Below are 15,099 nucleotides of genomic sequence, written 5' to 3' on the forward strand. Positions count from 1 at the left end.
AACGCGATCACTCGTTGTCAACGATATATCTCCTCCCACTTAGAGCACGCACGTCATCTCCATGCATATGAGCACTGATCACTCACGGAGCCGCAAGACATAGGCGGGTTGGTACAAGCAGCCGGCAATATTCCGGAAGATTCGGCTTTTGTCACTGCTTTACAGAAGATGACACCGAGCTAAACGTACGGATAGATTCCAATAAGCACCAGCGCAGTATTGTCGTACCTCTTACAACAACCTCATGCGCTATCGCACTTTTTTGCCGAACGTTGTTCAGCGTGTCTGACTCGCAGCAAGAGAGATGGCGCACTGTTCCCTTCGCAGTGAACTGGTTTGGACCCCTCGCCGTCCAGGAGGGGCCGCTGCCAAGGATGCCCCTTACCAGATTCTGTTGCCCCGTTGTTTTTCCTGGCTCTTATTGATATCGTTGCTATTCCGCGGCTATTATAACCGAAATTTCGATTATATCGCCCGCTCGGCAAGACGCTCTCGATTCCTGTCTCTCTGCCAAATATACCCAAGACTACGAAATCCCTGCCTAAATTCATGATAATTGATCCGCTCCGTCCAATTGCAATAAATTGTGGGAGATCGCTGACGCGAGTCGATCTTGAGGAATGTTTCTTCGTCGATGCGTTGCATACGCGACGGTCTCTGCGATGTCCGACGATTTTCGCAGGAACGCGGGCCCAACCTTCGACATCGAGGCGTATCCGTGTATCAGAGCAGAAGAACGGAAATGGAAATCCAGTTCACCAACTCTCGTGCTGGTCACTTAGATAATGGAATAATTTCTGTATTATTTTCCTTTATCACGAACTTGTGAATACATCACGATCTTATCCCCAAGGAGAGTTCGGCTAACGAAACTCCGGTGCAACACGGTGCGTTGCCGTTCCGTGCCGCATTTTTCGCCTTTGTGGGTCTCGGGATCGCATCTTCAATGATTCTCACACTAATGCGATTCTTCCTCGCGGGTGGCCGATGAAAAAGATCAGGCTGAAACGCTACCGCTGAGGATCGACTCCAGCTCCCGAGTCCGACGTTATATCCTCGGAGGACTGACCTGCTACGAGGGCCAGAAGGCCGAGCCATCGCTCCGGCTCAAATTTGCCTGTATGATTCCAGCTCAGATCGGCTCGTTGTGGAGATCGAAATCATCATTAGATTTTTCGGGCATCCGGTGAGTTCGAGCCTTAGCTGGAGGAGTCCGAATATCTCGTACGACGATGGATTCCCAGCAGGTATTTGTACATCCTACGTTCGGGTGGCTCGTGACCTGTGGCAGAGGGAGCCGTCGTCGGCGTCGTTCGGATGTGGAGTTGTGACCCTATATCCGATCGATGGCAAAACCGCAAGGTCTTCGCAGTTCTCATGGGAGAGTTGCGAGGAAGACGTTTACTTTATTGAACGATACAACGTCGCTCCGGCGCCCGGTAGCGAGCCAGAATCAAAGTCATCTATTCGTTCATCTGGTCAGTCACCGATAAGCGAGCATTTTGCCGTTGAGAAAGAACGAGTTTCAGAAAAAAGTCCGCGGGGACGACGACCATCAAGAAGGCCTCGGAGTGAAGCTTCCCTTTCATTTAATCTAGAAGCTGGCCGTCGGTCCTCCCAGGTCTCGCGGAGCCAGGGAGCCTGATCATATGGGAGCCTTTGAGGGCTGAGACCGCACCCTTAAGCGAGAGTTTCGCGCTGGACTCGCGCCCGACGTCTCTTGTCCCAGGTATGGGTCTATAGCGAGCATGTCTCGTGGGGATGGTGCGAGACCTGGAAATTCGGCTCCGTGCTCGATCCCGGAGGCATCACGAGCAACGCATCACGAGACGAACGGACACAGCTCGCGATTTGAGGATATCTACGAGTATATCGTGGATCGATATCAGACCAGGTTCCCAATAAAATGCATTCGCGTTCAACCCCTGCTCCGGACGGCTGTCCGCTACGAATGGTACCTGACGAGCCTTTCTACGCCGTCGAAAGCGATTCCTACGGAAGAAGAAATCGGAACGAAGCGCTCGCGCCTGAGCCTAAATAGTGGTATCATGGTTTCGAGCGTGCCGAGTTTCCGAGATCGATAGATTGATGCAGACTGTATCAGAGATAGAAGTGGCGAAAAGGAGGCCAAGTACGTCCGAGCTGCGAGTCAAGTGTTTGCGTACCGCAAGACCATGGCCAGAGCGATGGGTCTGATCGCTCTTCGGCGAGTCCGAGGCTTTAGTATGGAAGTGATGTTTGAAGGTATAACTGAGCTTGAGCTCCTCTTCCGCGAAGGATGTCCGCCTCATCTCGGAGCTTGTTTGCTTTAAAAGCTCGCGAAATTTGTGACGATCAGGAAGCTTGCAGAAGAATAAGAAAGGAAGGTTTCCTATTCGAGCAGAAAAATTCTGTTTAACTACTGGTGACGAAGTTCACGTTGCATCAAGACCCGAACAAGGGACGGGGACAAAAAACTCCGATCCGAGCTGAAGACGGAAACACGGAAGCTGCAGCGGCAGCATTGGTTGCGGGAAACATTGACTGCAGTAGCAACGGTGTCAGTGGCAGAAAAATCGTTCGCGTCGAAAGCAACTGCAAGAAACTCAGCAAAGGCGAGAACTTGTATGAGAGGCTGTGGTCGGGCGATCTTCGGACGTCGGGATGAGCTCGCCGCCTCCTCGCAATTTCCGCGCGGAACGATATCGGTGCTGCTACCAAGCACCCCATTAGCGAGGGTTCTGATGATCTGCTTCGCATTTTCGGGAAATCTCATCGAGCCTCTTCATTTCCAGTTCCCTTCTCAATCAAGGAAAGGATTGCTTAAAGCAAGAATAGGAACGAAAATGCCTCTTCGGAGATCTCACATTTTCTGAATTTTCGGGGAACCTTGCGCGTGATCGGGTACACTTTCAAGCAGAAGCCGAACGTCAAGAATATTCCAGGATGATCAGCTTTTCAGCGAACAACCAGCGCTCACGGGGACTTGGATGTTCGATGCTTGACCTCGAGCCGATATTTGAGCACCTTCATTTTTCAGCGATGAATCGCGGTCGAGTTTATGACTGGAATCATGCCGACATATTTTCTCTGACAGGTAAGATTGCTCAGCAACTCATGAAGGAGTGGATATTTCCAGAACTTCCGATGCGCCTCGACGACCTACGTATGCATCGCTCTTGGGTCATCCGCGCCGCGCAATATGCACGTCGACATGTACATGTTGTGAGCTCCTTATTGAAGAAGCTCAAGAATGGACAATGGATTATGCGTACTAGCCCACGGGCGCTTGCAGTGAAGAATAGTCTGGGTAGAAATCAGAGCCCTCGGAAACGCGGAATGACCTCAAAAAAAAGGATCGATCGCGGAAGCGAACCCCGGTAGCATTAATGCAGAAATAGAGCGCTCGTTTTCCCGAAGCCTAGTTGCAGGGGATGAGCCCTCGCTTCAGAGCATGCGTTGGAGAGATGATCCTCTCTGAAGGCTTTATCTTGAGGATATTCCCCCTGGGACGATGCGCTCGGGGGATGAGAAAGACTCCCTCTGTTCAGAATATGACGTGAGACCGCTTGAAATCATCGAGCGACGTTTCCATGGAAAGAAACATTCGGCCCTTGGCGAAGCAAATGAGTCCGTCTCACTCTGTGCACAAAAATGTGGGTCGAAAATGAGAAAAGACGGCGCGAACATACAAATACATATACGTTCGACTCATCTACATCGGAGCGAGATGGCCGTTCGGAGCCTATAGGAAACGCCTACAGTAGAGCCTACAGTAGAAACGGACCTAGGTGAGGTCGATTGCCGGTACCATCTGCATTTCTTCTCCATAATCCTACGGAAGCTCTACCAGCTCGTTGACCAGGGGAGTACCACGAGCGGCATGGTTCCAGCGCTGGAAGCAGGTCGCTCTCGTGAACCGGCACGACGCGCGTCGCCGAGTTGAGACCCAGCCTTCCGTGCATCGAGTCAGTGATCGAGATCATTCAAGCGCTTTCTGAGACGAAAGGACATACCACTACATTCCGAACCATAGGTATCCATCCGACTCATTCGTTGATATCGAGACCGATCAATTACTCGAGTACTCGCATTATTCGATCTACTCTCGTAGGGAAGTTGAGGGAACACGCTCTGCGAGTCTCCGAAGCAGGTGTCGGCGGGTTGAATGCCAGCGATGAGCCTCGATTGGGCATGCCCAACCCGACATGCAGGACAGCAATAAACAAGTCTCCGGCAATTGTTGTGCATTGTTTTGTCTCGACACACCAGCTCGTAAATCTGTTCGAGCGAACCATTGCTCGCCGCGTGAACACTTTTGATGCAGGGTAGCAGACTTCGTGGCGTTAGAAGCAGGCTACGGCATATTCTCTTTCTCAGGCTGCCGCCTTATGTATGTACAGTAAGTAAGCAGCGGCGGCGGAAAGAACGTCTAACTCGGGATCGAGAGGCTCGTGGCTCGTAATCTCCAAGCGTGGATGTAGGAGATATAATTCACTGAGCCTCGAGCTGTTAGTCAGCAGGTGTTCTACGTCCCACGCATAGTCATCAGAATCTTATGACTCCGGATCGAGTTAGTTTGATGCTTTGCATCACCAGCAGAATTGCTTATGGCTGTAAAGAAATTGGCCATTTACCCCGGAGGAATGTCCTGCGATAGTAAAAAACTGATTCGGGATGGAGTGGAAAGAAAATGCCCCTGACGCACGAGTCGAGTGCGTTTGTGGCTCGGGCTCCGGGAACCCGACCGACCGGCAAACGAACCACAAGGCTTGGGTCGTATTGCTAACTAATGGTGAATCGCTTTACAGCCGCCAAACCCTTCGCACCTTTTTTGGGTAATTCAAGAGCATTGAATGCAGCAATCGTATCTCTTCGACTGCTACCTTTCCTCCCCTCCCTCCGAAGCCTGCTCTCGGCGCGAGGCCACGAGTGAATCGTTGCCGGCAGGCACTAATGTTTTTCATGCGTCTCTTTTTTGCGGCGATCGAGAGCCGCGTCGGTTTCCAAGCTCCCTTGCATGTCGGGGCCATGGGATCTCAGGGCGGATGTTTTGAATTCTGCTGAGCATATACTCCCGGAAAGACCGAGCAAGCGGCTGTCCACAGACTCATGTGAAATTGTCGCGGCGGAAGAGGAGAATGGTCAGAATGGTTAAATTTCGGGGAACAGGATCTAACGAAGCGCTGGAAATTTCGAAAATGTGATTCATGGAGTTCTGTCTCACGATTCAAGCGATGACATGAGCTCTTCCGAGAGACCATGACAGCAACGAGGACACAGGGAGCTGCTCGATTATTATGGAGGAATTGCACGCGAGGGTTCTAGCACAGCAACGCTAGCGCTTTTGTTCCTGAAACATGGCTCGCTCAAAGGTTGAGTCTTTCAGGATGAGCAGCATGACATATAATTCCGGGGAACAGCGGGTCATAAACGGTCGGTGCCGCATCTATAATTTTCTTCATTCGAGTATCGTGGGAGACGGCGCCTGCCTTGGAAGAAACGTCAGAAGAGGAACGTTCGTTCTTTCGATATCTAAGCCCACAGTGAGGCGAACGGCTCTTCCTTAAAAGCTCCTTCCTCGAAGCAAAACTGTCTCAAAGCTACTCTGGACAAACATGGGTCGCGCGGCCTAGGATTTCGGGGTTCAATCGAGTGCGTATTATTGTATCGTGGAATGACCCGTAAATCTAGATCGGAGACCTGGAGGAGCCAAACCCACTGGGTTTTCCAAGCTTCACTCAGCAGAGACGATTGCAAACAATAAATAAATTTATTAGATCCTAGTATCGGTATTACAATATTTCTCGTCATTGATATTCGTATCCCAATAAGCTTGAATGAAGACGCCTCGCTCGAGGTGGTTTGATCATTCCATAATTCTGCTCAATACCTAGCCAGGTGTGGGTTGTACTGCGAGTTGTACCTGCGGTTACGATCGGTCTCAACTCTTTCCTCTTCTTTGTGCGAGGATCTTGCTGCAAGACTGTCCAGGAACTCCTGAGTCCGCTTGCGTTCTCGTTCCTCGCGATCAAGTCTCTGTTTGCGGAGAATTTCTAGGTTTGCTCTTTTCCGTTGCTTGCGCTCTTCTTCTGACTCCGGGTCAGACTCGGACGAAGGCGATTTCCTGCGTTTCGTCTGTGACTTATGCTTCGAATGTTTCCTACGTTTCCGGCTGCGTTTCCTGCACAAATCGCTAGTATCACCCGAGCTCGACGAGTACGAGGCGCTTCGGCCTTTCCTCCGACTCTTCTCCCTCGAAGATCCGGCCGCTACCGGGGAGACAAAATCGTTCTTCTTCTCGGCTGCGTATTCCTCGACCTTCCTCTTCTTCGGTACCATATGCAACTGAGATTTGGCGTATTTCGGGAAACTAGCCATCGGATCAAGAGCGTCCTTCATGCGTTGTTGTTTAGCACTTAGCTCAGCTGAAGCTTCGACGGTTTTCTCATTCTTCTGGTAGAAGCGCTGCTCCTCGCTAGTGCTCTGGCCCAGGTACTGAAGGATTCCGACTTTCTTCTCCCAATCCTCAACCTCACGCTTCTTGTCTAGTTCAGCCTCGGCGTTGGTCCCGTGGAATTTCCCTTCGTGAATTTCGATGTCGCGGAAGAGGTTCAGGTGTCCCGCTCCGCTGCTGCCACTAGGGTTAACGATGGAGACGTCGATGACGTCGGGTGATCTAGCGGTGTCGCACTTGTCAGCGTTTCTCTTTCTGAGAACGTCTAAAGAAGCTTCAAGTTCGGCGACCTTGGCCCTCTTCTGAAGCTCCTTCTCTTTAGCCGCGGCTTCCGCTTCATCCTTACGAACTCGCTCGATGTTCTTCTTTGTGCGGACATGCCAACTTTTCTTCGGGAGGATATTCATGGCAACACTTCTTGGGATGAATGTCTATGACGTACGGATTCACAGAACGACGGGTTCTCAATTCTTCGCGAGAGTCGCGCTAGAGGCTACCGCGATTTTCTCCTCGTCTTCGTAGGGAAAGTCTTCGGGGTTGTAGATCACTTTAACAACCAGCGAGCAGCTAGGACATGTTGCCACCTCTTCGCCGTTCTGGAAGTAAAAGCAGAACTTAGCGGATGGGAAAAATGGGGAAAAATGAGCGTCTTCCCCCGGAGCGTTCGCAACGTGGTAAAATGTCGGTACGCGATAGATATCCGAGTACGAGGACCATGCTCGGTGAGCTTGGGGAGGCCCAAGGCGATCTGTCCACGCGAAGTCGGTCTTGAGAAAAGCAGAATCGGCCGGTCAGGGAGTCAGAGCTGGAGGGGAAGGAGCGGGGAGATATAGAAGGATGATTGGGGACTTTCCATCGATGATATTTTGTTTCTGTTTGAGCTCATACACAAGAGCCGTTGGAGAGAGGCTGACGTGCCCAAGGGGAGGTCCGTATGGGGAGTTCGGGAGGAGAGCGAGCGAGGAGCTCTGCATATTCACTGAACGGCCGCATTGAAATGAATGGGAATCTGATATCACGTGAGCGAGCGGGCAGGCTGTTTCCACGCGCAAGAGAACTGCTCGATAGCAAACGCGAGGAGTGCCGAGAGTCGCCTACTAACTCGCAGCCGAACATTTAGAGCGCAGCTCCCTGTAGTCGGACATCAGTGGAGAAGGATGATGCTCACCTGGAGGTCGAGTTTGGTGATTACGAAGCGATCTCCACACGGACACGGGAAGAAATAGCTCTCGGACTCCTCATCGTATTCAAAGTCCTCGATTTCGACTTCGTCATGATAAACCGACATTCCAAGCGATACGAATATTTCATCGCATCGAGTTGGCTTTTCGATTCAATGAGGCGGGCGGGGCTCGCAGTAGAAACTTGGCGAATTCTGATATCCGGCGTTCCCCCGTGACGCAAGAACGGAAAACCACAACTCGAAAACGTTCCCCTAGAATTCCAAACAAGACGGGACAGAAAACGTTTGGGAGTTCGACACCCCGGAGAAAACCGAGGCGTGTCGAGGATGGCCCGCGGCGCGGAATTCGAATATCACGAAAAGGGCGGGCGACCCGCACATCGCTCAATAGTGACGAATGGGAGCCATCCCGGCGGGATCTGACTCCCCCTTATCAAACTCTCCCCAATGATACTGAGTGAGGAAAAAGTTGCGCAGAGCTGATTCACAGGCATCAAGCTATACACCACACAGAGAGTGTGAGTCGGGGGTGCAGAAAATGAATTGTTAGCGGCTCCTCGTTGCCCGCTGGGGAAATCCCGGCCGGGATCGGCTGGTTTGCCTGTTCATGCATTCACTCGTCACTGATCGCATACGAGGAAATCGGATCGGAAGAAATTATATTGTCCTAATATACGCGTGTATTGACCTCATACCTGCTGATCTAGTTTACTGACTTTCCCCGACTTGAGTCGTGGGCTCGCCGTTCAAGAATCATCGAGTAGTGTCGCACATTCCCCCTGATTTCCCTGACGGCCACACATACCTCAGGAAGCATTCATCTGGAATTATGCTGAAACTCCAGAATAGTGTGACCTCGATGCTGTGCTCCAGGAATCTACCGGTTGTATCCGAAAGAAGACAAAAACGACTGACTAATTCACAAAATTTATCATTGAATAAATTGATCCGATTTTTTATGAGTAGTTACAATTCATAATGAGCTAGCGTCACCTCCATGCACAAGAATGATCGTATGGAAATCATTGAGAAAATAACTAATGAATCAGTATGTCGGGCTAGGCTTGTATCTATTTGTTCTATGATGTTTGAAGTTGTTGCAGCATGATAGTCTAAGTAAGTCTGAATCCCTAAAAGAATCGGAGAGTTCATCCCGGTCACTGCGAGATGGGTGCAGTTCGAGTCATCCACTGCTTGATCAGTCGGCGTCGTCGGAGTCTTCGACCTCATTGAGCAAGGCGAAAGAACCTCCGGTATGAAGATCCCTCTGTTTCATCTATCATCTCGCCCATTTCCCAAAAAATACAAAGCAGTTCAATCCTAAGGAAATCACCATCCCCACAAAGGCGAGCCCCGACGTGATGAATGGCCATGAGAAACCCTTCCGTGGTAGATTAGCCTCCGTATATTTTCCTATATGCAGATGAGTGGCGTTGAATCGATCCCTGTTGAAGGCTGCCACCTCGACGTTGAACCTGCGGAAAGGAGCGCGATGAGACGACTGATCTCGAAACCCTAAATCACCATTCCACCCGCTCCCCGAGCGAATGAGCCGAACTTACTTGATTCCGGGCCGGTAATCTGTAATGAGGACTGTACGCCTAGCACGGTCCACGAATTTCTTCTTTTCGTCTTGGTAGGCCCCGAAATCAAGCCAATAGCGAATCAGGTAGCCGTCGATTGGACCTCGAGGCTCGTCAGGTCGTGGCCATGCTACTCTCAATGCTCCCGACGGGATGGGTGTAGCTTCCACAAATCTGAGGGGTGACGGTGCTGGAGAAAAGCGTATTCTCTTAGACCTCAGAAAAGGAGAGAGCTCAGGTCCCGCCTCGAAACGGGTTCTGATGGTGTATCGAATGAAGATCCTGTATGAGAAGGAAATAATTACCCGCAACGTTGGAGATGATTGTGAATTCGGAGAAATTTCCACAGGTAACCACCTCTGATTTCTTGTAGGTCAAGCAAGTGCGTATCTTGTAATAGAGGTCGTGATAGGGGGTCAAGCCAAACGCTTCGGCTAAGCCAGGTCCGAGGTACAAATGTTTTGTTTTCGTGAAGAAGCCTTCCTCGAAAAGCTCGTGGAACACTACTTTGAAGCGAACTGCGCTGGCGGTTCTTTTGACGACTTCGACGCGGAGCGGTTTTGCTGGAAAAGGAGCTCAGGATCAGAAGTGTCCGAGGATTTCCTCGAGACTGTCGTGGATATCTCACAAGCTTCCGAGCTGAGAATATTCAGGATAACTCACGCGGAGGGCATCTGTCCGCTCCCATGGCTCTGAGCGTTCCAGGGATCGGGTACGGCGGAGAGGAGCTCTCGCCAGTCCCTATGTGCATGTCATAAGCACCTTTGTCCTCGTAAGGGACGCGAGGGGCGATACCATACCTGAAAAGTACTCGTCGACGTATAGGGAATCGGGAATGAATTCGGACTCCCAGGCTGCCTCCATGGACTCGAGGAGCAATTCCGACCGCACATAATATAGAGTACTCTCAACTCACAGAGGGTATTGCATTCCAATGTTTTTGTCGGCCACGAACACTTCATAGTAAGCGACCGGTCCGTTCTCCACCATCGGGCTTATCCAGTCGAGTTTAACTCTGTCGCCGTCCAGCACGCCACGAACGTTTCTCAGAATCCATTGGGCTGGGTATGTTCTAGAATATCCTTCATAAGGTTCACTTGCGTGCATAACGCGGTCTACGATAGGCGCATAGAAGACGGCGATGACCCGGACCAAGAAGCGCCTGTTGTATCCGATCGGTATTCTGACGGAATAATCGTTCTGGCCGCTCCGTATCATATCACAGGCGCCATCTCGAATGCAGAATTCGATGTCGAAGTGCTGCAGCCATGTCTGATCGTCCTCTTTCGGGAACCTCCATGACAAGCACAGGACGGTGTCCTCGTCTCCCCTCATAAACGAGACGGACGAGATTTCCGGGGTCTGGAGCTCTGCGGGAAGAGCACCATCAGTGAATGTGTCAACAAACATCCTCGCCAGTATTGTCGAGACGGAATCCGAACGCTTCGGCCCACCTGGTTCAATGGCGAATGAGGTTCCGATAGAGTGACTCTCCTGCCAACCGTAGTGTGATGCCTTCAGACTCACGGTGTACCTCGTCGCAGGTACCACTCGGTCGAAGAGGTACTGGAACGGCGGTCTCCTGAAGCGGAGGGGGATGACGAACGGGGCCATGAGTTGAGGATGGAATTCAAGGAGAAAGTTCACGTCCCACAACTTGATATCTGCGGGCTCTTCGAAACTCCATTGGAGTAGAACACTTCTGTTGCCGATGCGTAACGATGTCAGATTCGAGGGGCCGGGGAGCCTGATGAAGACTGCAAGAGGGAATGAGATATCGAGACTGCATATATATCCACGGCGGATCACCGAAGCCGAGCCGAATTCACGATCTTCCCCGAGCGAACTCACAGACGTTGCTTCTCGGAGATTGCGCTGATATCACGCTGGCGATGCAGAGCACCGTAAAGACGAACTTCCACATGTTGCCACGACCTCAAGCAGCTCTGATTCGGGCGATTCTTCCTCAACACGTCATCACGGGAGCACAGAGGAGCATCCGGCGGGGACAATGCGGAGGTTCGAGGAATGGCGCCCTGACTGCCGCTTTCCAGCTGTCAGGTTTGCCGAAATCGACAAGTACTCGCATTTGGATTCAAACGTGCATCCATTCTCGAGGACGTCCGCGTATGGCGTGGGTTCAGGTGACGTCAACACATTTAAGACCCAACACCTGCGGTGGGAGCAGGTAGATCTGGACCTCGCGACTCCGATGTCGTCCCTACCGGGGTAGGTAGGGAGAGCGAGTGACCGCGATTTTCCATTGACGCTCTCGACGCAGCCCTCACCACATCTACCAGTATAGCATATATATATCTCATCTGCCGCCAGCTGCGAGAGAGCTTCCAGCGATGAGGAGTTCTTCTTCCCTTCCTTCGAGCGGCAATGGGACAAGGAAGCCAGACAGATTTCTCCATCAGGAGCATCGGGAGACAGAGATCATGGAAATATGTGAGCGATCTCGGATCCTTAATGTACAGCTTTGCTCGGGTGAGGCTCAGGACTCTCGACAATGGACTCCCACGCAAGCTGAACGAAAGAATCGATTTCCAGACAACGATGATGGGCAGGATCCGGGCAAGGAGATTCGAGCAGACATGCGAGATTCCCTTGATCAGGAATTCGTCTCCTTCATTCGCGCTGATACCGCTCGCGGTAGCACTCCTAAGAATCTCGAAACACTCAAAAGTAAACACATAAGATGTATAATCTCATTTCTTGTACTTTATTCACGAATCGATTAAGATGAATTAAGTGCAGTCAAATCCCACGCTTGATTTAGAATAACAAATTTCCTACACAAAGAGTCAATAGAATCAAAATCTATAGATTGGAGGTCATTGGGTGAATTCTCTGCCGAGATACCACCGCGATCGAAACGCGACAATGTAGGACACAAATGTGTCATTCGCTGGAAAACTCAAAATTCAGGAATGAGATTCGTAGGAATCCCTTCTGAGAGCCCATGGAATAAGTGATACTGGGGCTCAATTTCGGGCTTCTTCGCGGCACAGCCTTTGAGCCCACGGAGGGGCCTTCAATTTCCGAAGGCAGGCATGCCTTGAAGCTCGAAAGCCTCATTTTGCGCAACTCTGTACCCTTTAGGACACAAGATCAAGAAACCCAATAATGAAGCGAAGAGGCCAGCCGTGAATAAGACGCTCACGGCATAATGGAACGCCAGTTGCAATCGGTTGTCCACAATGCTCGTATAGACTACCTTCCCGCTGAACTCTATCTTCGGATCGTCCAGATCCTGATTGAAGGCGGTCACCCCGATCTTATACCTGAAATATTACGGTCAGTTCACTACGCATCCGTGATTTGAGGGGTTGTGGGACACTCTTATAAATCCTCATCTGTACCTAAACGAGGAGGCGCGAGCCTCCATAGAAGATTTCTATGAAAGGCTGAAGGAAATTGGAGATATGCTCCGTTCATAGCGGAAATCAGCCAACTCACAGCTTCCATCGCTTGTATTTGATGACGTAATATGATCGCTGGGTAGGCAGGACGTCGACGTGTGTCTTGATTGATTCCCCTGCATACGTTTCCTCTACGTAGACTCGGTAGCCATTGATGGGGCCTCGAGGATTTTCCGGAGCCTCCCAAGAGATTCTGACGGATACCAGGCTCGTCATTTCCGCTGCCAGACGTTGTACAGGAGAAGGCTCTACATACGAATATCGAGGGATGGATGTTAGTGTATATTGTAGGTTCGTTCTAGAAAGTCTCGAGAGGGAGTGTGTATATGTACTATTCAATGCGGAGAAAGTCACCTCCGACATTAGAAAGGAGTTGAAAGTCCTTGAATTCCCCACAATCATCTTCTGATTTTTCTTTGAAGGTCAGGCAGTTGCGTATCTTCATCTGGAAATACTGGTAGTTCTCAAGAGAGAAAATGTTCAGCATGTTCGGTCCGAGGTAGAGGAATCGTTCGCTTCTGGATTTGTCGATTGTGTGGTAGTTGTCGAAGGAGGGGTTTGTGAATATGATCCGGAATCGAACCGCATGCTTCGCTTTCTTGACGATCACGAGGAGGAGTGATCTCTCTAGGAGGGGAGAAATTCAGAGATGAGCGGCTATGGATGATTCCGAACGCGAGGAGGTCTCCTTTTCCCTCTCGACCGAAATGGCGCGTCTGGTGGAATCTGCACTTCGTATCGTCGTTCGAACGCATCGATCGCGATCCAGACGTAACGTGAAGAGACTATGACAACGGCATTTCACTTCTGACTCACCCGCTTGGCATTTGTTAATGTCGATATCGGGAAATTTCCCGAGGTAGCCGTAGTCCCTCCCGTCGGAGCTGAGAGCTATCGGGCGCAACTCGTAGACGGTTCCGCTCGCGAAATCAGGAGGTCTGGATGCCGCAGGGAGAGGGGCAAGGGTTTTGCTGCAATTCGTATACCGTGTGTGATGCGGGTGGATCACGACGATGTTAGAAAATAGATGTTTGAGGTTTGAAAAGCAGCTCCCGGAATCTACTCACTCGAACATGTCCTCTTCGTTATGCGGATCAGACAGGAAGATCTCGTAGTAGCTGATCGGACCGTTCGGAGCGACCGGGAGATGCCACTTGAGTTGGAATTTATTGCCAATTTGTACGGCTGCGACCGTTTTGGAAGATCTTCCTGGATCGCCCCTTCCCGTAGCTTGATGGAAGCTCGGGCTCTCCCGTCTCACTTGGTCGAGTATCGGCGTAGAATAGAAAGCGCCGACGACGATGGTAAACGTCGAGCCGTAGTCGATGTACAGCGTCGCATTGTTGTCTTCAGGTTTTATCCTCGTGAAGTAGCAGTGCATATGACACATTTTGATCTCGTAGTGCCGGAGCTCTGCCATTTTCGGTTTCAGGCTCCATTCTACGAGATACTCGACGAAATTCTCTTTATTGGTGGAGGAAACATGGGTAATCACCGGGCTCGGCCAATCTGCAAGAGCGACTTCGTTCATATAACCGAGATCGACTCCTGGATTGCTCAATGATCCAACAAGCCTAAATTATCGAACGCACCTTTTTCCATGGTCTTGAAACCTCTGAAAAGGACTTCGCTGTCTCTCCAATTCGGAGCAATCGCTGAGATGAACAATTGATACCTTTTCCCTGCTGTGAGTTCATCGAGGTCGAAGATGAATGGCTTAGACGGGAATTTAGGATGGAATTCCCGTGTCTTCGAGCGCGCCGATTTGAGAACCAGCTTGAACTCCACTCCGCGGCGAGCGGAAAAATTCGCTGGAGTTTCAAAGTCCCACTGAACTCTCACATGCCGTTCGTTCACATGGCCTATTCTCACTCGGCTTGGTTTACTGAGCTGCGGAAACGCTGTAGAGAACGGAATGAGTTAGATCGAACACCGATCTGCTCCTGGAGGAGCTCGTATTCGGATAGAGTGCGACGATCGGGTCCCGAGGAGCTTCGCACGATCAGATCGCATTTCCAGCATGGAAGATATTGACTTAAAGAGGCAGGACGCTCACCTTTGTCGATCGCTTGCACTGCAGTCGCAGCAAACACGATTAGAAGAACGAATTTCCACATCACGTCTAGCCCAGTATGAGCGTGGGCTCGGGGAAGTGGGCCACTCAGGGAGGGCGAACCCTTCCTGGAAGTTTCGGGAGAGACGATCTTGGGGTGGATTTCGAGCTTATCACAAGCAACGAGTCCCTTCTACAATATTCCCTGCTTCTATCCCTGTAGACCGCTCAGTTTTTAGAGCGGGCAACGTCGGAATGGAGACTCCCGACGAACACTCAGCGACATGTGCACCGGGTTAAGGTGCACGCATTGGAATTATTCACCAACTCTCACGCGGTGCCGGGAACATCCGCATCAGTCGATACCTAGTCAATCGGCGCTTCGATATCACCTACCCGAAGAACTGGCTTGAGAATCC

The 15,099-nt window shown here is 50.9% G+C and overlaps 5 protein-coding genes across 5 annotated transcripts in view; all 5 read right to left on the reverse strand.

The window, feature by feature from the left end:
- The window catches only part of LOC100904843 (uncharacterized), a 9,099-nt gene extending 8,786 nt beyond the window's left edge, over positions 1-313 (reverse strand). The window contains exon 1 of the mRNA XM_003740286.2: positions 229-313. The gene's annotated coding sequence lies outside the window, so the exon portion shown is untranslated. The remainder of the gene's footprint in view (positions 1-228) is intronic.
- A 5,424-nt stretch (positions 314-5,737) lies between these two features.
- On the reverse strand, positions 5,738-6,843 carry LOC100900106 (leukocyte receptor cluster member 1). Its single transcript, XM_003740253.1, has one exon. It carries the CDS (start codon positions 6,841-6,843, stop codon positions 5,866-5,868), a length of 978 nt encoding a protein of 325 aa, XP_003740301.1. The 3' UTR covers positions 5,738-5,865.
- Positions 6,844-6,900: 57 nt separating this feature from the next.
- Positions 6,901-7,884, reverse strand: Dph3 (Diphthamide biosynthesis 3). Its single transcript, XM_003740254.2, has 2 exons — positions 7,605-7,884; positions 6,901-7,032 (listed from the first exon to the last, which is right to left on the reverse strand). The coding sequence occupies exons 1-2, from the start codon at positions 7,722-7,724 to the stop codon at positions 6,901-6,903; spliced, it is 252 nt and encodes an 83-aa protein (XP_003740302.1). The 5' UTR covers positions 7,725-7,884.
- A 650-nt stretch (positions 7,885-8,534) lies between these two features.
- On the reverse strand, positions 8,535-11,217 carry LOC100904985 (uncharacterized). The gene is made up of 7 exons (XM_003740287.1): positions 11,054-11,217; positions 10,657-10,959; positions 10,119-10,572; positions 9,866-10,002; positions 9,508-9,765; positions 9,182-9,392; positions 8,535-9,094 (listed from the first exon to the last, which is right to left on the reverse strand). Exons 1-7 carry the CDS (start codon positions 11,124-11,126, stop codon positions 8,899-8,901), a joined length of 1,632 nt encoding a protein of 543 aa, XP_003740335.1. The 5' UTR covers positions 11,127-11,217; the 3' UTR covers positions 8,535-8,898.
- A 691-nt stretch (positions 11,218-11,908) lies between these two features.
- Positions 11,909-14,744, reverse strand: LOC100905126 (uncharacterized). Its single transcript, XM_003740288.1, has 7 exons — positions 14,684-14,744; positions 14,220-14,528; positions 13,695-14,136; positions 13,444-13,598; positions 12,982-13,254; positions 12,665-12,875; positions 11,909-12,489 (listed from the first exon to the last, which is right to left on the reverse strand). The coding sequence occupies exons 1-7, from the start codon at positions 14,742-14,744 to the stop codon at positions 12,240-12,242; spliced, it is 1,701 nt and encodes a 566-aa protein (XP_003740336.1). The 3' UTR covers positions 11,909-12,239.
- Positions 14,745-15,099: the final 355 nt, after the last annotated feature.

The sequence above is a fragment of the Galendromus occidentalis genome, unplaced genomic scaffold (genome assembly GCF_000255335.2).
Source record: "Galendromus occidentalis unplaced genomic scaffold, Mocc_1.1 scf7180000076870, whole genome shotgun sequence".
NCBI lineage: Eukaryota > Metazoa > Arthropoda > Arachnida > Mesostigmata > Phytoseiidae > Galendromus > Galendromus occidentalis.

What these genes read in the sequence shown, in the direction of transcription:
- LOC100900106 (XM_003740253.1), bottom strand. Translation starts at nt 6,843, where the DNA reads ATGAATATCCTCCCGAAGAAAAGTTGGCATGTCCGCACAAAGAAGAAC.
- Dph3 (XM_003740254.2), bottom strand. Translation starts at nt 7,724, where the DNA reads ATGTCGGTTTATCATGACGAAGTCGAAATCGAGGACTTTGAATACGAT. An exon ending in TCACCAAACTCGACCTCCAG is followed by an intron (nt 7,033 to 7,604) that starts GTGAGCATCATC and finishes TTTTACTTCCAG; the next exon opens with AACGGCGAAGAGGTGGCAAC.
- LOC100904985 (XM_003740287.1), bottom strand. Translation starts at nt 11,126, where the DNA reads ATGTGGAAGTTCGTCTTTACGGTGCTCTGCATCGCCAGCGTGATATCA. An exon ending in ATCTCCGAGAAGCAACGTCT is followed by an intron (nt 10,960 to 11,053) that starts GTGAGTTCGCTC and finishes TCCCTCTTGCAG; the next exon opens with TCTTCATCAGGCTCCCCGGC. An exon ending in CTCATTCGCCATTGAACCAG is followed by an intron (nt 10,573 to 10,656) that starts GTGGGCCGAAGC and finishes CTCTTCCCGCAG; the next exon opens with AGCTCCAGACCCCGGAAATC.
- LOC100905126 (XM_003740288.1), bottom strand. Translation starts at nt 14,744, where the DNA reads ATGTGGAAATTCGTTCTTCTAATCGTGTTTGCTGCGACTGCAGTGCAA. An exon ending in AACGAAGAGGACATGTTCGA is followed by an intron (nt 13,599 to 13,694) that starts GTGAGTAGATTC and finishes TACGAATTGCAG; the next exon opens with CAAAACCCTTGCCCCTCTCC. An exon ending in AAATACAAGCGATGGAAGCT is followed by an intron (nt 12,490 to 12,664) that starts GTGAGTTGGCTG and finishes GTAATATTTCAG; the next exon opens with GTATAAGATCGGGGTGACCG.